Here is a 21,642-nt window from a genome sequence, read left to right as displayed (position 1 = left end):
CACTGATTAAAGAAACATGCTTTATTACAAAAAAAACATTTTACACAAACACGTGTTGAACTAGAACAGCCCAAACACTGGGCCACATTGAACATGGCTGGTTATTTTTCCTTTTTTCTGCCACCGCCACCCATCCTCTCTGGTGCATATTTTAAATTTTGGCCATGTGTTCATTTATTTTTGTTGTTGTTGTATCAAATGAGCTGAACACTGCGTCTGATGAAAAAAAAAAAAAAAAAAAAAGATCATTATTAGCAAACGCTAACCTCTCCAATATTTTGTACATATCAACTTGTGGTATTGCCAATGTTTCAACTATATAAATTAGTATTTACTAACATGCTTGGGTGAGCAAGAAAAGGCAGTTGGTAGTAACCAGTACTGCCAGTAGAGAAGTTAGTCTAGAGCCCTGGAGTATTATATATAATATTACAGTATGCTCTGTAGACTCCTCCAACTAAAATGATTTCTTATGAATTATTATTCTGCTTACTATATTCTATATTATTTAAAACATTGTTAAAAAATGTTAAAGAAAACTCACCACAGATGAGCTTGTAAAGATGGGTCTTCATAAAGGACACCTTCCCACTCCTTCCTCTGAGGCTCATTAGAGCCATCATTTTATTTGTCATAGTTCTGCCATGGTAAAACAGATTCATATTAGAGTATTATATTGCAATCAAGTTCATTATAAAAATGTAGCACATGACAGTATATGACAGGGAACATCACTATGGGGTGTAACGGTTCACAAAATCAACGGTTCGGTTTAAAACGATACACTTGTCACAGTTCGGTACGTTTTTGATACAGCAAAAATAAATGCCAGAGAACTGTCCTTAATTTTTTTTTTTTATTATTAACATCATAAAGTAGGATATTTTTTACTTTGAGCAATGGAGCAGTTGAATGTAAATGTAAATAATTGACTCTTAGGAGCATATAAAACAATATGGCTGCTTGTAAAAAATGAAATGTAATATTTTGTACTTATAAACAAATGTTTATTTTAGTTCAGATCAGCATTTGAGGGCAGCAATGTTATTCATAACGCAGAAATAAAACTGACGTAACGTTACTTGAAAGCATTGTAGCCTACTATTCCTGCCAAACTTTCAAAGTTACTGTTAGTTTTACTACAATAAATCAATGGCACAATGTTTCTTTCTGGTTTCCACGTCAGCTCTGTTTGATCCGTTAATAACAGAAATGTGACTGTTTCTTACTAGATCTCGCAACGATGGTATTACTTAAGTGGCGAATTCAAATGAGAGTGTTTTTTTTACTGGATCTCTTAGCGCTGTGTAGTACAAGATCGGCTCGCGCTGCTTTGGTCCAAACTGATAAACGATCTGTCACGAGTAGCTCAGTTTCGTTCCGCTTACATTACGTTTGCCATTTGAGGGTATGGTCGTGCCAGCATCCCTTACATTATGAGTGAGATCATGACGCGCTATTTGAAATAACTGTTCGGTTTGAAAATGCGTACCCAACACCGAACCGAAAGCCTTGTACCGCATGGTTCAATACGAATACACGGACCCTTACACCCCAACTATAAACTAATGCAAAAACGGAACAAAGATACTTACGCAGCCATTGACTTCTTTACATGGTCTGCAGCATCAACCCCTCCTAACCTCTTCAGATGTTTACTCTGAAAAGGAACAACAAGACATTAAAACCAGAAAAAGTGGTCAAGTAGAGTCCAGACTTAAAGCAGGCACATGAGGACAAGGTCAACAAGGTGAAAGGTATAGTTCACTTTGAAATAAAATTTTGGTATGTTTTTGCTTACCTCAAGGGCATCCAAGATGTAGGTGTCTTTGTTTCTGCAGTAGTTTAAATTTTGATATTTTCAGGTCCCATAGACCTGCATTATATGACTGAAAACTGAATGGTTTGACCTAAAAATATAAAAATTTAAACTACTGCGGAAACAAAGGATACATTCACACTGCAGGCTGAAATGACCCAATTCCGGTCCTATTTTTTTGCCCCTATGCGACCTGTATCTGATCTTTTCTTGACAGTCTGAACGACACATTTGTGATCCTTTCGAAAGATCTTATGTGGTCCAACTCTGATACGCATCCGATCTTTCGCAATGCGACTTTAGTCTGAACAGCCAGATCGCATGTATCTGACCCGCACGTCATTGTTTAGCTACTTCCGCAAACAACAAGTGACGTTGACCGTTGAGTACTCTTCTGCGCATACGGGTCACTTCTGGGTCATTTCACGTTCACACAGGAGATCACAAAAGGTCGCATTTAATTGGAAATGTAAACGGCCTTGCAAAAATGTATTACATTTTTTTTAATTTTTTTTTTATCAGAATTGAACATTAAGCCCTGCCGTGTGAACGTAGCCAAAGACACCTACATCCTGGATGCCCTTGAGGTAAGCTAAAACATAATTTTGAACTATACCTTGAACAAGCCAAATGTCATAATGGAACTGCCAGCACTTATGTAACCGTTTTGTTGCGCGTTTTTTTTTTTAGCACTTGTCCTGCTACATTACTACTACAGTGGTACATTAGCTGCTACTAGCATAACACACCTCAGAAGTGCATGAAGCCAGAGGAACTTCCTGCTGTAAAGACATTACCCAGATCAAAACATGCTGTGCACACTCTACAGGCCGCGCTTTGTCTTTTCTGTCTCTGCTGTTGTCTATTAATCAAAATGTGAAATGCCCCATGAAGCTGTACTTATTAGATGAGTGAGTTTGAGTGTTTGTCTTGCACCCAATCAGGGAGGGGCATAATATCTCTGCGAATCTTTAGCACTGAGCCCCATGTACATTAGAGTTGTGAAACCATGTTTCACTAGCCTAATACTCAGACTCCAATAGCACCTGAGGGTTAAAACTTACCAGTTCTGCTCCCTCATTAACGTCCTCCAGGCGATTCTTTAATGCTTTGAGCTCTTCTAAAGTGTTTGCAGGATTTAATTCATATGCTGTTCCAGCAGAGATGGCAACGCGAATTGTATCCTTGATATCAACAAGAAGCTGAAGAACTCTCTTCTGAAATTCTAGCCAAAAAGGAAGGGACCGATTATTATTTTTATAATGTAGTGAGTATGCTCTACACCACAAAATCAGTTCATTTTCACACAAAAAACAAAAACAAAAAAGCACTACAAAAACTAAATTTTACCAAGAATATTTGTGATATTTCTAGACAAATGTCTAATTTCTATTTAAACTACATCTAAACACTTAAAATAAGACACCTTAAAAGTAACTTGTATTTACTAGGCAATTTTTACTTGAACACAAATTCACATAAAATAAATAGAAAAATCTGCTAGTGGGGGGGGGGGGAGAAAAACTTGTGTTACAATGTGCTCATGTGAAAAAAAATCAGGTTAGTTTGAAGAATCAGCAAAGAGTCATATTGAACTGTTTAGTCTAATTCAACTTAAACTTTGGGGACAGCTAGGGACACTGGAAGACTCCTAATTATTCGTCAGCAAAATTAAGAGAATAACTTTACTTTTTTCAGACATAGGGAAGTCTTCCCTCCTCAATTTGCTTGACCCTGAGGAACCCCAACGCCGTCTCTGAAAAAAGGGATCTGGACCGACACTCTTGGCCACTCCTAGGGCTAAATGATCTGGTTTAAAAAATAAAAATAAAAAAGGGAAATTGCTACAGCAGTAATTGCAACTAAAGTATAATTCTAAGTAGTTGGAATTATAATTTTGTGTCGCAATTTACACTCACCTAAAGGATTATTAGGAACACCTGTTCAATTTCTCATTAATGAAATTATCTAATCAACCAATCACATGGCAGTTGCTTTAATGCATTTAAAGGTGTGATCCTGGTCAAGACAATTTCCTGAACTCCAAACTGAATGTCAAGAAAGAAAGGGAATGGAAAAGAAATGGAAAAATGGAAAGAAAGGTGATTTAAGCAATTTTGAGCGTGGCATGGTTGTTGGTGCCAGACGGGCCGGTCTAAGTATTTCACAATCTGCTCAGTTACTGGGATTTTCACGCACAACCATCTCTAGGGTTTACAAAGAATGGTGTGAAAAGGGAAAAACATCCAGTATGCGGCAGTCCTGTGGGCGAAAATGCCTTGTTGTTGCTAGAGGTCAGAGGAGAATGGGCCGACTGATTCAAGCTGATAGAAGAGCAACTTTGACTGAAATAACCACTCGGTACAACCGAGGTATGCAGCAAAGCATTTGTGAAGCCACAACACGCACAACCTTGAGGCGGATGGGCTACAACAGCAGAAAACCCCACCGGGTACCACTCATCTCCACACCAAAATTGGCAAAAAAAAAGGCTACAATTTGCACGAGCTCACCAAAATTGGACAGTTTAAGACTGCAAAAATGTTGTCTGGTCTGATAAGTCTCGATTTCTGTTGAGTCATTCAAAAGTTAAATTTGGCGTAAACAAAATGAGAACATGGATCCATGATGCCTTGTTACCACTGTGGCTGGTGCTGGTGGTGGTGTAATGGTGTGGGGGATGTTTTCTTGGCACACTTTAGGCCCCTTAGTGCCAATTGGGCATCGTTTAAATGCCACAGGCTACCTGAGCATTGTTTCTGACTATGTCCATCCCTTTATGACCACCATGTACCCATCCTCTGATGGCTACTTCCAGCAGGATAATGCACCATGTCACAAAGCTCGAATCATTTCAAATTTGTTTTTTGAACATGACAATGAGTTCACTGTACTAAAATGGCCACCAGTCACTAGATCTCATCCCAATAGAGCATCTTTGGGATGTGGTGAAACGGGAGCTTTGTGCCCTGAATGTGCATCCCACAAATCTCCATCAACTGCAAGATGCTATCCTATCAATATGGGCCAACATTTCTAAAGAATGCTTTCAGCACCTTGTTGAATCAATGCCACATAAAATTAAGGCAGTTCTAAAGGCGAAAGGGGGTCAAACACAGTATTAGTATGGTGTTCCTAATAATCCTTCAGGCGAGTGTATATATATTTAACATTAAATACCTCCGTCCATGAGTGGAAGACCCTGAGGAACCCCTACGCCGTCTCTGAGAAAGGGATCTGGACTGACTCTCTTGACCAGGCCTAGGGCTGAATGATCTGGTAAAAAAAAAATAAAGAAGGGAAATTGCTACAGCAGTTATTGCAAATGAAGCATAATTCTAAGTAGTGGAATCATTTTGTGTCGCAATTTCTATTTTTACAAAAAAAGTTAAATAAAAATAATAAGAACATATGACATTTATTGAGGTCTATGCCAAACATTTTCTTACAAATGGAAGATGTGTAGTTCAGACTGCAGCTTTACACTGCTTCATTTATAGTGAAAATGTTGTACTTTTGATCATATTTAAATTAAATACCTCTGTCTATGAGTGGAAGACCCTGAGGAACCCCCACGCCACCTCTGGGAAAGGGATCTGGACTGACTCTCTTGACCAGGCCTAGGGCTGAATGATCTGGTAAAAAAATTTTTGGGAAATTGCTACAGCAGGTATTGCAAACGAAGTATAATTCTAAGTAGTGGGAATTTTTTTGTGTTGCAATTTTATTTTTACTGGGTCAGTACATCAAACATTTTCTTACATTTGGAAGTGCTAAAGAACTCAATCAGTGCAATTGGTTCGTCTAGTTTGTGATGTCCATAACAAAAAGAAATCTAATACCATTTACATTGAGTCATTTAGCAGACGCTTTTATCCAAAGCGACTTACAAATTTAGGACTACATTAAGCGAGTCATCGTGAAGAGGCAAAAAACAACGCAAGAAGTGTTCAAAATATGAAGTTCAGGTATTGATCAGAGTAGCATAAGCCCGATAAGTTAGGAATAATAATAATAATAACAGTGCTTTAAACAGTGTTTATACTGACAATATTGCACTTTTGATCATATTTAAATTAAATACCCTTTGATCATTACAAAGAGACTCAGAGGGACTGCTGCTACCACTGTGTGCCAAGGATTGAGGTCTTGAGGGGATGTCCATTTGGGTTCTTTCTGTGTTTTTAGACACTGGGAATGGTTAATATGTCAATAATTTAAAATTACTTTTACACGTATTTGGTTAGTCAACATAAACATTAAAAGTTTAAATTAACATAAAAGACAATTGAGAATTATATTTTGTGGCATTCAATTCAAGTTGTAACCTTTCAGTTCTGGCATACTAAACTTCAAAATATTTCATCCAATCAAAGACAAAATTCTTTTTACACAACCACCTACCTAACTGTGCATCTGTCATTTTGGGAGGAGTTGGAAGAACAAAGTCATCTGTAATAAGCAACAGTCATTAGATTTTATTTATTTTTTTTTTTTAAACCTTAACTAGTAACTGTAGTGACTAATTGGCCTGATACTGACACAGCCACGGTGGTGATTCAAATGCTACAATGTGCTCTAGATGTACATACCTTTTCTTAGTCTTTTCTTGGCTTTCCCATTTCTTGTATTTGCAGAATGCGGGATGCGTCTTTTCATTGTGTTGGTAGTTGTGCCATATTTACCAGACTGTGCATTGTTCATTTTGGGAGGAGTTGGAAGAACAAAGTCATCTGTAATAAAGTCATCTGTCATAAAGTACTTTCAAAACTGTAGTGACTAATTGGTCCACAGCGGTGATTAAAATGCTACAATGATGTGTACTTAATGCGCATAACTTTTGTTATTCTTTTCTTGGCTTGATTCTCATTACTTGGCTTTTTTTTTGTTGTTTTAGTAGTTGTGCAATATTTAATATAGTGTGACTAGCCGAATAGTGTGACTTTGTGAGTTTGCAGTAAGAACCATTACATCTCTACTATAATTCAAACATACTGAGCCCACCCCCATCTTCATATGACATGATTGTGTGACATGACCCACCACCACGATGTCACTGCCCCCTTTTGACCCCCTTTTCACTCCAACAAACACTTTTGTTATTATAAACTGTAAAAATACAATGAAAGCAAAACAGATAAATTTGACCACCGCACACAAAAAAAAAATTTCACTGAATCTTTGTTCTGAGTGAGTAACAATCAGAGGTAGCTACAGGCGAAACGTGTTCACAAAGATTCTGTAAATTTTTCATCATGCAGTGGTTTATTTCACTGTTTTACTTTAAATGTTCCTGCTACCAACCTGCACCTGACGATCGCACTAGCTGTGCACAAGATTCTTTTGTTGGTTTACTCTAAAAATACAATGTTACAATGATGTAGCCCTTGGGGACATGTAGACATTGCCTTCAGTGCATTGGTTCCTGTAAATTAACACCTACCTTCACATGGAATAAATGTTCGAATCTTCTTGGTAGCCTTTTCACCTAAAATTAGTAATATGCATTCTGTAAGACAGTAGTCATCTTTCAAACAATTAGGCATACATGTCTTGACTGTTTTAGTTTGAATTGACATTAATTAAATTGAAAAAGGTTATAAAACCCTACTCCAACCTCATTGTTGTGACAGAGGTATGAAAATAAATGTGAAAACCTAATTTTTTTATTACATACCTGTACTCTTTATCATAAGACCTGGAGAAGATTCTTTTTTACTGTCTTCATTGACAGATGGTTCATCTTAAAGGAAAAAAAGTCAATAAATATTTGATAGACAATTACATATTCTGCAACAATGAAGAAAAAAAGGGAAAAAAAAAGTCTTACAAATGATCAAATTAGTAAAAGTGCACTACATACCAATTTGGTAGTCGGGATAAATTTATTTTTTTTGGCCTCCTCTTCATCGGTAACTCTTCTTCTAAGCCACTTAATTCAGCAATTGTAGTAAAATCATACTTCTCGCATTCATTCTTGTCATCTGAAAGTACATACAGCAATGGTAAAATGCATACAAATGAGTAAATCTTAATATACAAAAGCAACTGGGCAAAAATGCAAGTTTGGCTATTATAAAATACTTGTTTCATTTCTATAAGCGGATATCATCTTGCATGCCAACAGTCAACAATAAACGGGCTATTGAATGACTTTTTATTGCATGATACGATTTTGTGAGGAAGGGGCAGGACTAAATAAGCTTTTTGCTTCCTCTCATTTTGTTGTTTTTTTCTGGATGAGACCGTTTGTGTTGTGCTTCTGGTTATGGCTATTTGTTGTTGTTTAAGTTAAAATAAAACAATAAGAGTCTCACCAAAATAAACAAGTACTGACATTATAGTAGGCTAGAAATGACAAAACATACATAAGAGATAGATAAATGCACTTTAATGTTCATGTAAAAGAAAAAAAAAAATAAGAAAAGTCCATATGTATGCGTTAACGATTTGAAATTTGCCTTACGTTCATATGACATAAGTCTTTGCCTTACAAAACGCATACCTGACTGAATCTTCATTTTTATTAATGGGAATTTTGTCCATGATTCTTCTGGTTCTTTGCAGGCCTTCAACGCTCTCGCAGCTCCTTGTGTAGGCCACAATACACCACCATTCTTAACCCAACATGATGGTATCACTTCCTCCATCTCCATAGTCTCCTCTCTCCACACCGCTCTAGTCCACATTGTTCTGGTCTATAGAAAAAACAAATGAGACAACTGCGAACAAGTGAATGACAATCATTTGTAACTAAAAACTTCTAACATTAAAAGATGAACAGCTATTAGTGGACTCATTTTCTTCTGTCACTTATCCTAGGCTGGTTAGTTCCTTTCAATGCCATGAAGCAATGGCATAAATACGTAGCCACTTTTGTATGGTAGACAAACTGCCTTGTGCTTCAGTTTTTTCTCCTCAATCAGCTCTCGTTTTTGGGTACCTCTTTCACCACAAAATTCCCATTAATGGACAAAATTCCCATTAATAAAAATGAAGATTCAGTCAGGTATGCGTTTTGTAAGCAATGTTAATCAGTTTTGAGTCGCATGGACTGGTGAAAAAACTGTCCAAAGTGTTGAGACTGTACACATCACACACACGTCTTTTCTGGCCTCCTTTCCTTTACCAAGGCAAAGGAATGTCCCAAAAAAAAACAGAAGTCCTTCTTCTTAGTTGACACAAATGTCCCATGTGCTGCTGGTGAGATAGGAATTTTTGAATTGTCCATTTCAGCTATCCTCTTCGATAGTTGTGCAATTGGGTTTTTTGCATTTCTGACACATTTTTTTAGTTTTTGCAGGTGGTTTTCAAACTGAAAGGCAGAAATGTCATTCAAAGATGTTTTAAAGTGCCTTGCATCTTCAGACAAGTGGATCAGGGCATGGACATTATAGGATGGAAAGATCGGGCTGTAGAGCTTGGTAGATGTTCTATAAAAATATACTAAAAGCTCTTCAGCATAGCCAATGAATGACATTCGTGTAATGCCATTGGAGTCCAACAGTATGGACATGGCAACTGACAGTGTCAAAAAGTGATGGTAAAAATTGTCTTGCAGAATGCCTCTGAGAACCACCGGTCCAGTAGAGTAAAAACTGCCTGAATTCCGTCGCTTTCCATCTGTCCAGATCAGTTAGACTTCGTGGCTGTCGGGCAAATTCTCTTGGCAGCTTTCCACTGAGGGACAAGAGTTTTGCTGAAATTTCTCCAATTTGCCTTGAGGACAGCCTACACTCTCTAGGTCCCTGTTTTAGAAAGTTCAGCAATCGTCTGACAACCCCTAGGCAGACAACATGCATATAGTCTAGCACAAACGGTTGTATGCACTGCAAGCCTGCAGCGATCAGGGGTGAGCAACCAGTTTGGTGGATGGGATATGCTTGTTTAATGAAGTCATCTTCTGTTCTTGCATCAACCTTCTCCTGCGACTGGTAGTTGAATACAACTCTGTGACTTACATAATGTCCTTCAATGGTGCACCGCTCACAGCTGCTGTAGGCATTGTGGGACTTGATGCATTTTAGGAATGCTCTCGCTGGGGCATCACAAATAAAAGCATTCACTTTTACATTTATTGTTCCGTTTTGGAACTCAACCCCATGTTGTTGGAGTGCCTTCAGTTCTGTTAAAAAACTAGACGTGTAATCAGTAACGCTGTTTGGCTTTGCAGTTCCACAGAATAGTGCAACGATAAACGGCTCAAACTTTTTCACACTACATAAAATGGGCCACATTTGTACATTGGATAATTTAAACAATGGCACACCATCTACACTGAAATTTAGCAGCATCTCATTTTCTGATGAAAAGAAATCGGGATACTGTGAGCACGTTTTCAAAAGTCCCGTGTTCACACCGAAGTAAAGGAATTGGCCACCACATAGATCCCTGACTTCTATTTTATGTGGGGTTCCTAAAAGGGTTCTGGCATCTTTTGGCAGCCGGTGGCCATGTTTACGTAACACCAAAAGCAGCTCATCAACCGATGTGTGCGTTGCCTTATTTTTTACAGCCCATTTTGCCAAATCACTTCTCAGATCACTTGATTCCTCCTCAGACAAAGTTTCAATTTCACCATCACTGTCTGGCGGGTGATGATCATCTCGATACTCGTCTTCTCCTGTATCAGACTGCTCTTGTGTCTGTATGTCTGTTGGACTATCAGCAAAAGAGAGGCCAGAATTATCACTCTCACTTGAGGGACCTGGATTCTCATCTGAATCACTAGACTCCACCAATGCCCGTAATTGTGCAGTTTGTCGTCTCCATTTTTTGTGATACATCTGGGATTGAAGATATAAAAACTAAATATTTAAATGTTTCATAAAAAAAAAAATTCATTGAATAAAAAAAAATTACAATAAAACATTAAATCAAGCTGTGCTCATAATTTTTTTAATATCTTCCACATCAACCTGTATTTAAATTTTACAAAAAATTAAATTATTTTAGTTTTATAACAGTTACTTTCAGATTCAAATTGATGGTTGGGTTAGGTATGGGGACAACTCACCTTTGAAGGGGACTTTCGGGTCCTGTTCTTCATAAAATACCTGTAAAAGATAAGGAAAAAGAATGAAATCTCAACAACATTATTTTTTAAAGTTTGTGTATGAAAGGTGTCAATAGGCCACGTTCAGACATCTCTAACACCCTAGCACACACTCTTTCACAAGCACACAGAACGCAATATTTTACCAAAAAAAAAAAAAACTTTGTTTAGTTTATTTTTAAACCTGTTTTACAAATGAGGACGTCCCCAAAGAAAGTTTTTGACAGGTTTATCTCACTTTTGGGTACAAATTTGTCCCCAACGTTAAGTCACACACACGGACACAGCGCTTCGCGGTTAAATTAACTTCTGCCCACATGCACGCGCGCACACACACATAACGTTCGGTTGGCGGTTAAACGTCTGCCCATACACACAATACGTATTAATATGTGGGCCAGAGTCAGGCACACTCAAAATGTATTTAGGAAAGTTCTAGTTACCGCCAGATTCCGTCCAAAACGATCCACTGTCAGAGAATCTTCTAGCCTGAAGATGAAGACGCAGACCCACTTCGCGCATGCGCAATTGTCTGGGACAGTCAGAGTCAATAAAATCCAGTTCTAGTCACTGCCATTGTGTGATGAACAACCGCCGTCCTGCAATCAAGTCCTTGTATTGCTCTCAGTAAAAAAGGGCTTTTTTTATGCTTTTATATTGTCAACAACAGTATGTGTCATATGTCATATAAAAAAATAATATTCACATACCTCAACAAGAAGAACATAAAAAAAAGAAATAGATATTTATTATAAAAATTACATAGGATTACAATGCAATTTTTACTTTAGGTCAGCACCATTCCATATTGTATTATTTCTTCTTCTTTGTTTTTTTCGGCTGTTCCCTTTTAGGTGTTGCCACAGCGAATCATTTGCCTCCATCTAACCCTATCCTCTGCATCCTCTTCTCTCACACCAACTAACTTCATGTCCTCTCTCACTGCATCTATAAATCTCCTCTTTGGTCTTCCTCTAGACCTCCTGCCTGGCAGTTCCAACCTCAGCATCCTTCTACTGATATATTCACCATCTCTCCTCTGAACATGTCCAAACCACCTCAATCTGGCCTCTCTGACTTTATCTTCAAAACATCTAACGTGGGTTGTCCCTCTGATAAACTCATTCTTGATCCTATCCATCTTTGTCACTCCCAAAGAGAACCTCAAGATCTTCAGCTCTGCTACCTCCAACTCTGCCTCCTGTCTTTTTTTCAGCGCCACTGTCTCTAAGCCGTAGAGCATTGTAGGTCTCACCACTGTCCTGTACACGTTTTCTTTCATTCTCGCTGATACTCTTTTATCGCACAACACACCTGACACTTTTCTCCACCCATTCCAACCTGCCTGTACCCGCCTCTTCACCTCCTTTGAACACTCTCCGTTGCTCTGGACCGATGACCCTAAGTACTAAGACCATCTTTACCTCTGCTCCCTGTGGCCTCACCGATCCTCTTGGGTCCCTCTCATTTACACACATGTATTCTGTCTTGCTGCGGCTAACCTTCATTACTCTGCTTTCCAGAGCATACCTCCACCTCTCCAAATTTTCCTCCACCTGTTTCCTGCTCTCGCTACAAAGTACAATGTCATCAAACGGTCATAGTGATGTCTGCAAACATCATAGTCCATGGAGACTGCTGTCTTACCTTATCTGTCATCCTGTCCATCCTTGATCCTTGATGCAGACCCACCTCCACCTTGAACTCTTCTGTCACAGCACACCTTACCACTGTCTTACAGCTCTCATACATGTCCTGCACCACTCTAACATACTTCTCTGCCACTCCAGACCTTTTCATACAATACCACAGCTCCTCTCTTGGCACCCTGTCATACGCTTTCTCTAAATCTACAAAGACACAATGCAACTCCGTTACCTTCTCTGTACTTCTTCGCCAGCATCCTCAAAGCAAATACTGCATCTGATGTACTCTTTCTAGGCATAAAACCATATTGCTGCTCACAAATGCTCACCTCTGCCCTTAACCTAGCTTCCACTACTCTTTATCACAGCTTCATTGTCTGGCTCATTAGCTTTATACCTTATAATTGCCACAGCTTTGCACATCTTCCTTGTTCTTAAAAATTGGCACCAATGCACTTCTCCTCCATTCCTCTGGAATCCTCTCACTCTCCAAGATCTTGTTAAACAAACTAGTCAGAAACTCTACTGCCACCTCTCCTAAGCACTTCCATACCTCCACCGGTATGTCATCAGGACCAACAGCCTTTTCACTCTTATCCTCTTTAACGCCATTCTCACCTCACTTCTACTAATATTTGCTACTTCCTGTTCCACAACAGTCACCTTTTCTACTCTTTGTTCTCTTTCGTTTTTCTCATTTATCAACTCCTTAAAGTACTCCTTCCATCTTCCCATCACCCTCCTGGCATCTGTCAGTACATTTCCATCTCTATCTTTAATCACTCTAACCTGCTGCACATCCTTCCCATCTCTATCTCTCTGCCTCGCCAACCTGTACAGATCCACCTCTCCCTCCTTACTGTCCAACCTAGAATACAAGTCCTCATATGCTCTTTGTTTGGCTTTTGCCACCTCTACCTTCACCTTACTCTGCATCTCCCTGTACTCCTGTCTACTCTCTTCAGTCCTCTAAGTGTCCCACTTCTTCTTAGCTAGATTTTTTCCCTGCATACACTCCTGGACTTCCTCGTTCCACCACCAAGTCTCCTTGTCCACTTTCCCCTTACCTGATGATACACCAAGTACCCTTCTACCTGTCTCCCTGATCACATTGGCTGTAGTTGTCCAGTCAACTGAAAGCACCTCCTGACCACCCATAGACTGTCTCAACTCCTCCCTAAAGACTACACAACATTCTTCTTTTCTCAGCTTCCACCACTTTGTCCTCTGCTTTGCCTTTGTCCTCTTCACCTTCCTCACCAGCAGGGTTATTTTACACACCACCATTGTGTTATTTGGCTACACTCTCCCCTACCAACACTTTGCAGTCACTGATCTCTTTCAGATTACAACATCACACAAGATCCACCTAAGTGCTTCTGCCTCCACTCTATTTTATTATTTATATTATGTTAAAATATTTGTTATGTAATGTTAATTACTTTAATTACCTTACTACATTTAAAAAATGATTCATGTAAAAAATATGTATTTACATCACTTAGGTTCTATTTAAATACTATATTTTTCAAATTATACGTAGTTAAAATGCTTAGGATCAATGTAAATGTGTTAACTGTGAAAACTATTTGATTTATTCACATAAATGTTGAAAATGTATCAACACTTTATCAACAGTTAATTGATCAGCATTGTTTGTATGTTGGAACGTTATTTTTCTACTGATATATTTCAACAAAATGTTTAAAAGTCATGGTTGTAAAAATAATGTTGATTTGATGTACAACTAAAACATTTATTTTTATTTCTATGTTGAATCCGTAGTAAGTTAACAACATCACTTCAACCATTTAGTGTTCAACGTTGTTTTGACGTTGAATTAATGTTACTTAACAAACGTTTAATTGAGAGTTGATCTTTCACTGTTGTATCATTATTCATGCATCAACACTTTTTCAACAGTTAATTAGTCAGCATTGTTTGAATGTTGAAACAACGTTATTTTTCTACTGATATATTTCAACAAAATGTTTAAAAGTAAATGGTTGTAAAAATAATGTTGATTTGACGTACAACTCAAATTTCATTTATATTTCTATGTTGAATCCATAGTTAGTTAACAACACCATTTCAACCATTTGGTATTTAACGCTGTTTTGACGTTGAATGAACGTTTTTTTATAAACTGACATTATTTCAACCACATTTAAACGTTTAAGGTCGGTCGAATGCCAGCTGGGGTACTGTTGGTCATGGATATTTACTGTCCTGTGTTCATTTAGACTGTCTTTGCTTCTTTAAGATTTGAGAAGGTCTGCACACACATTTGTATGGATCCCACAGTTTGCAGGAAACTGAAGTGTGAAGGTGTGCAATCTTTCAGATGTAAAATGTGACTCATTAGATTCTAATACAAAAGTCTACTTTCCACGTGGTAACTGTATAATACTTGTGGCAAAGGTATTGTTTCTAAAACTGTTTACTAATAACATAAATTCAGCTCTTTGTTTATGATCTTGTTACATGTCATTTGCATGTAAACCAGGTTGAGTTTAGACTTCATGTCTTGTCAAATTTGGCAAATAAATGTTTAATTAAAATGAAAATGTGTGTATTGTTTCTTTCATTTAGTTAAAATATTTAGTAAATGTAGCACATTTGTTTGTTAAATAATAGTATAATTTTCAGTATCTTCTACCTTCCATTTCAATTATATCTACTCATTTATTTTACACATTTTTACTTTGCATTAACTTCTGATTTTCATTACATTTACTCAATTTTGTACATCATTGTACTAAATATAGTTATTCAGGTCTACTTAATTTTTTTACTGACTTGTACTCAATTCATGAAGTATATTTTACATGATTTTTATATATTTTTTATATTTACTCAATATTTTTAAGTGTAAAAATGTTTCACCAAAAAAATTGAGTACAGCACAGTTTTATTTTTTAGAGTGAAGGCAGATAGATTAGGAGAGTTTTAAGTCAAACATTTTGGTTACCAGTCTGTCTGGGATGACTGTATTGAATGCAGAGCCATAGTCGATGGTGAGCATGTACTATAACTTCCTTTCTGTTTTAGGTAGAGTAGTGTGGTGTGCAGGGCAGTAGCGAGGTTGTCTTCTGTGGACCTGCTGGTTTTGTATGCAAACTGATGTGGATCAAAGGTGACTGAGAGATTGGTTTTGATGTGTTGTTAAACCAATCTCTCGAAATACTTTATAATGATTGGTGTAAGTGCAACTGGACGGTAGTCTTTGTTAAGAAGATCTCTGTTAACGTCTCTTTGCAGAGCGCTGTCTGCATATTCTCTGAGCACCTTTCCTGTTATTCTATCAGGGCCTGCAGCCTTCCTTGGGTTAACAGACCTGAGCATGTTCCACACCATACGTTCCTGCACTGTGAATGGGGATGCATGTCCGTTGAGGGCGGGTGTGGGCGATGTGAGCGTCTCAGCTGCTCTCACCTCAAAGCGGGCAAAGAATAGATAGAGAGAGAGAGTCTCCTACAACAGAAAATTGTATGACTACAGCAACCCTTTCACATGTTATACAACAGGTAAGCAACAAGCAAGAATTTCAGTGAGGAAAAGCTAAAGTAAAAAATGCACTGTTTACAATTTAAGGTGCATTAATGAGGTAAAAGTTGTGTCCGATAATACGAACATACTGTATATATGTACACATGAATGATGATTGTATATACAGCCGAAAACAAAAACTGTACATAAGGTGCACCAGCAAGTTGAAATAGTAATAGAGAGAATGGAGTAGCAAAAATTTTTTTCAAATTTAAATATAAATAAAAAAGAGAATGAAATAAATAAACAAATGGCCAAAACAAAGTGTTGATGCTAAAAAGTTTTTATGGTATACATATAATACAGAAAATGTGTGTCAAAGAAACTACTTTTGAAATTTATGCAACATGAAAGTGACTAATCTGGCTTTTCTAATGATAAGTTTATATGTGCCCCTAAAATTAAAATTTTTGTTATACTGTCTCGCTTCAACCAATTAGCGTTAATACTAAGGTTGCCTCCAGAAGCAGATGAAATGTAAAAATGGTTGGTTAAATAGTTTTTTGGTAAACTCTTAAAAAGCAAAAAAATCTGTAGTGTCCATAATCATGTCAAATTCATGTTGGAAGATCTTAACAACTTTGCTTTTTAGAAAAAAAAGAACACTTTTTCAGGTTAATGTCTTTTCACGTGAATTTAAATTGGCCAAGTTTCATCTGCATGACAATAAAGATCATTGAAAGATTTGCATTTTAAAAGGTTACGGACACTACATAAAAAGGAGCATAAAATTTTGTTTAACAAATGTTTTTTTTAATAAAATTTTTATGAAAAATGGTGTTATATGATCCTGCCTGAAAATTCACCTTTTTTTTAAACCTAGCTGAGACACTTTTTAGCATCAACACAACGTTTTGGCCGAAAGTGCGATGCATGTACGACAGCCTGTTTATTGTGATGTCAGAGAAGAACAACCCTCTCCTGGAAAAGAGCAGAGTTACAGTATTGTGAAGCAGCTGAGCTCCTCCGCCAGCGAGACAAATGAATGAAAAGGTTACTGTATTTACAGCTTGTGACCACGCAAGGTCGCTGTTGCCTGACAATTTTCCCACACTCGGCGTCAGTGACCGTACCGCGCATGCGCCAAGGAGGAACGTTAACTCCAGAGTACAGGACCGCTAGCTAGGCGCTGCAGGACGTGTGTGCTGGAACTGCCTGCAGAACATTTCTACGGATTTATTTTCACAGTTTTTAAAAGAAAAAAAAAACAACAACCACTCTGGATTAAACGTTTTACAAGAAGGATAAAAACATAAAGAGTATAAATATATATCTATACAAACAAACAAACAAACAAACAGAGCCAGTGGATGTGCGCGCGCGCGGTGAGGTCAGGAGCCGAGCTGCTTTAGCTAACGTTAACATTCTCCACGGATCCGATTTCTGCGTCTGTTTTCCTCATTAACTTCTGTTTTTTTTTTTGTTTTTTTTTAGTCCGAGCTCTGTTTTATTTTAATAGTTTACAAGTTTATCAGATAATCTTGGTCGAGTTGGTGTTTAAAGATGTCTGTTGCGGGGTTGAAGAAGCAGTTTTACAAAGCAAGCCAGGTTTGTGTGTGTGTTTTTTAATAACTTGTTTTTCTTTTGTGTGCAAAAAATAATTTCCACGTTTTGTTAGAAATGCTTTAATTAAGTCCTATAACAATGTTTTATAGTGTACATTGTTAAATCTTTCTAATCAGACTTAATAACTGAGTTATAATACACTTTGTGTGAGTGTGTAAGTTATAGAGAATGTTAACACACACACACACACACACACACACAGAGTATTGGGTTAAAGTTTATTTATTTTATATATTTATTTCATGCCTTAACTTTAAATCTCATTTTGACAGGTCACAGCTGTATGTGCACCAAAAAAACAACACCACATTTACACTACACTATAAATCTGCATTTAAAATATAGATGACAATTTTTGCAATCATTATTACTTTAAACTAAACAAACAGCGGTTTTAATCCTCTCCTGTAAGGACACTGGTTTTGTGGTCGGACCAGTTAGGAAAAATATGTGCCACGTTTGCTCTAAGTGGCCTGGAAAAAAAGAAAGAAAGGAAAAAAAAAGAAAGCTCCGTGTCTGGAGACGTGGGGTAAGCGCAGGATCATGCTGAGTCCACTTAACCACGGTTTCCTCCGTCTCTCTCACACACACACACCTTTCAAAGTTTCCCCTTTACGAAGCATCAATTTATGTTGGTTCTGTTTTCAGAGCTGCGAGAGGATTTGTGTAAAAAAAAAAAAAAAAAAAGGCTTGTCTCGCCTGGCCTCGCCTGGCCGCCCACCGCTGCACTGTTATGGCAAGCAGTTCATTTTCCTGGTCATTTTGCTCTTCTGTGTGAATACATGCACGAGTGAAACTGCGATATGAAAATGCTTCCCCAGAATAGATTGTCTGTGCTGATAATCCGCCTTTTCGATGTCTAGCTTTGACTTCAACGTCACAGCACAGCAACCATCCATCAGACATTCCCGAGCATGATGTCATTTACATCTTCTTTTTGTTTTATTTCATACACCAGTGCCGTGATGACGCAAAGGTTCAATCGTTATTCCATCACGGAAAAAGCTAGAATAGTATTTAAAGAGAGATTGCGTTCCTTTTTCTCTACTGTTACTTTCACCAAAAAAAGTAACCCGAGTCAACCATGACACCGTGAAGCCAATTATTTTGCACTAACTGCACATCCAGATGTGTTTGACTTGTCGTCTTATATTACAGCAATTTGCCACCAATTTTTTTTTTTTTGGTTTATGAGTGACGGTTTGTAGTTACTTTAATATCGTGGAACTTCTGCGACGTTCTCGAGGTATAGCAGATACAAATATTTGTTCCTTCACTAGCCTGGGCTTAATGATGTTTTTGGTGTAAATGAAATAAAACATAAAAATCTTCTAAGAAAGTTACAAAGTATTAAATAAATCTATCTATCCATCTGTCTATAAAACAGTTTGGCCAGTGTAGCGGCCCGTTCTCATAGTGTCACAGTGGACAGCGTCATCATCACCTTTTATACTGTCATACTGTGAGGTAATAATGTATCTGCTGTAACATTAGAGTTGCGTAAGGAGCGGCAGCGAGTTGACCGCACATTTTGTTCGCACGTAAGGCCTTGTTCACACGGGCGTTAAAATCGAGCGTTTTCTTGCGTTCGTAGCGTCCGGATCAAGCGGCGAGTGTTTTCTACACGTAGGAGTCAATAAGTGTTCACACGGGCTTTGGTGACGTGCGTTTGTCCGGCTGCGTGTTTATACGGCATTAAAAAAACGTTGCATGCAAGTTTTTCTTGCCGTTCAAAACCCAATGAACGCAATGAAACCGCTTCTATTTCACTTTTTTCGCGTTAATTTTACGCTTCGGAGGACCGGATATATCCCATGATCCTACATGCTATACATAGGGAAATGCAGAAAAGGGTAAAAAAAAAAAAGTGGTAAAAAACATATGTGGAAATTTTCGCATTTCTTCATAAACCACAAAAAAACTTCTTTTAATCCGACGTTGTGCAGTCAGAGAGTAAACCCAGTAGCGGCGGGCTAGTAGCGTATCCAGTTTCCGACACACTGCCCCCACAGGTTAACACACAAACTACAATTTAGGCTGCAGGCTGGCGTTAGACAGAGACAAACGAACGCCGGAGTAAAAGTCAATCAAGCGCCACTACAAAACGCAACATAAATGTCTAGGATGTTCAGAGCGCGTTCGTTTATCCAAAAACTTAACGCCCGTGTAAACAAGGCCTAATGGTAGCACACAGGCATCAGGATCTGTACGTGGGTGGAGCCACGGATACCCTCTATCATCATCTATAAATGTTACATTTTTGTTTTTAAATGTGCATGATTAGTGGTGTTGCAGAAAAAAAAAGCACAGGCTTTTTTCGGTTTAAAGTCTGTGTTGATTAAAATGTCTCGTCTCTTTTTTAATTGCAGGATGTCTTACAGTTAGCTTTTTTCAGCCCTGTGAAAGCAATGTTTCTACCTCATATTCCAAGGAGCACTGGTCACATGACTAAGTAAATATGATAAAGAGCTCAAGTCATGTGAGTAAGTACGTAAATATTATAATGAAAGCAGTGATATTAACAGCTGATTAAATATTTAGTTGTCGTTTGCGTACTTCTGCCAAGCATAGAGAGTTATGTCACTCATAATTTCTAAGCGAGACCAACAGAGACTCTTTTGTGTCCTTTTTTTTTGGACACGGGTCCAAGATCTGTTGACTCGGAAACACGTCCAGTTTCATCGTATGCAGTTTTAAACAAACGTTTCTGTGAAAACTTTTCCCTTTCAGACATCTGACAAGATCACTACAGGCTTTTGCTGTGATTTCAGTACCAGGAGGTGTGGCAGTTGTCAGCCTGACGTGTGTCACGTGGGTGGGTTTATAATGTTGTTTGGTTAGTAATTGTGAGTGTGATAATAATTAAACGTGTTGCTGATATATTTTTTTCGTCCTACTGCAAGTTGTCATTTTAAAATCCTCTTGTGTCATTTTTGCCTTTTTGCGCATGTGCGAGGTCACGTGATACACGTTCTGTGCCGATTGGTGTATGACGATACACCTGATGAGATGGTGGTGTAGAGTGTGTACATGTATAAAATGTTTCACGCTGGTAATCTGATATTATAATTTCTCTTAAAACCTCTGATTTACATGGTTTAATCAGATTTCTTTCTAAATACAAAGTTTAAACACTTTGTTCAGCAATCAGATTCTTCTTAATTCTAAACTCTAGAGTTGCACGGTTCAATCGATAAACAGTTTTCTTTTCCAAACCTTGGACTTATGTAGTTCAATCAGGAATCAGAATTCTTTCCGAACTCTTAAGTATAAAGACTTTATATCAAATTTATGCTATAAACTCTGGATTTAAAAGAATCAGCCATTTCATTCTGAAACCTGAGTTTACACAGTACAGTCCATAATTGGAAAAACCTGGGTTTACACACTTTTATCAGTAATCAGATTTCTTTCTAAACTGAAATTTTTAGATAGTTCAGTCGATAATCAGATTTTATTTTAAACTCTCAAGTTTTAACCATTTTTTTCCATAATCCGATTTCTTTCTAAACTTTAAGGTTACATGATTCAACCGATTATCAGATTTCTTCTCTAAACTCTGGTTTTATGCAGTTCCATCAGATTTCTTTCTATACTCTAGATTTAAAAGCATAGCCAGTAATCAGATTTCATTTTGAACTCTGAGTTTACGCAGTACAATCCATAATTGGATTTCTTTTCTAATTTCGGGACTTACACAGTTCAATTCCTAAACACACGTTTTTCTAAAATCCAGGTTAAAAGTTTTATTTGGTAATCACATTTCTTTCCAAATATTGTTTTTTAAAAATTTTTTATATAAATGCAGTTTTAACACTTTGTTCAGTAATACGATTTCTTTCTAAACTTTATATTCACATGGGCCAGTCAGTAATCAAATTTCATTCTACATTTTTATTCAGTTTTCATTCTCTAGTTACATGGTTCATTCAATATTCAGATTTCTTTTCTAAACCCTGGGTTTTTGCAGTTCAATCAGGAAACTTCTAAAAGTTTAAAGACTTTAT

At 37.6% G+C, this 21,642-nt stretch overlaps 1 protein-coding gene and 1 long non-coding RNA gene across 5 annotated transcripts in view; one reads left to right on the top strand and one right to left on the bottom strand.

The window, feature by feature from the left end:
* Positions 1 to 159: 159 nt before the first annotated feature.
* Positions 160 to 2,933, bottom strand: LOC128529816 (uncharacterized). Its single transcript, XR_008361081.1, has 4 exons — positions 2,884 to 2,933; positions 1,596 to 1,660; positions 545 to 639; positions 160 to 216 (listed from the first exon to the last, which is right to left on the bottom strand). It is a non-coding gene; the product is annotated as an uncharacterized LOC128529816 (long non-coding RNA).
* Positions 2,934 to 17,186: 14,253 nt separating this feature from the next.
* sh3gl1b (SH3-domain GRB2-like 1b) overlaps positions 17,187 to 21,642 on the top strand; it is a 38,944-nt gene continuing 34,488 nt past the window's right edge. For 2 of the 4 annotated variants that reach the window (XM_053503809.1, XM_053503811.1), the window contains exon 1: positions 17,187 to 17,617. In XM_053503809.1, the coding sequence (XP_053359784.1) occupies positions 17,573 to 17,617 (45 nt within the window). In that variant the 5' untranslated portion in view covers positions 17,187 to 17,572. The remainder of the gene's footprint in view (positions 17,618 to 21,642) is intronic. The other 2 variants (XM_053503808.1, XM_053503807.1) reach the window with 2 other exon arrangements.

Source organism: Clarias gariepinus, chromosome 9, assembly GCF_024256425.1.
Source record: "Clarias gariepinus isolate MV-2021 ecotype Netherlands chromosome 9, CGAR_prim_01v2, whole genome shotgun sequence".
In the NCBI taxonomy this organism is placed as follows: domain Eukaryota; kingdom Metazoa; phylum Chordata; class Actinopteri; order Siluriformes; family Clariidae; genus Clarias; species Clarias gariepinus.
This window is presented reverse-complemented; position numbering and strand designations above follow the sequence as displayed.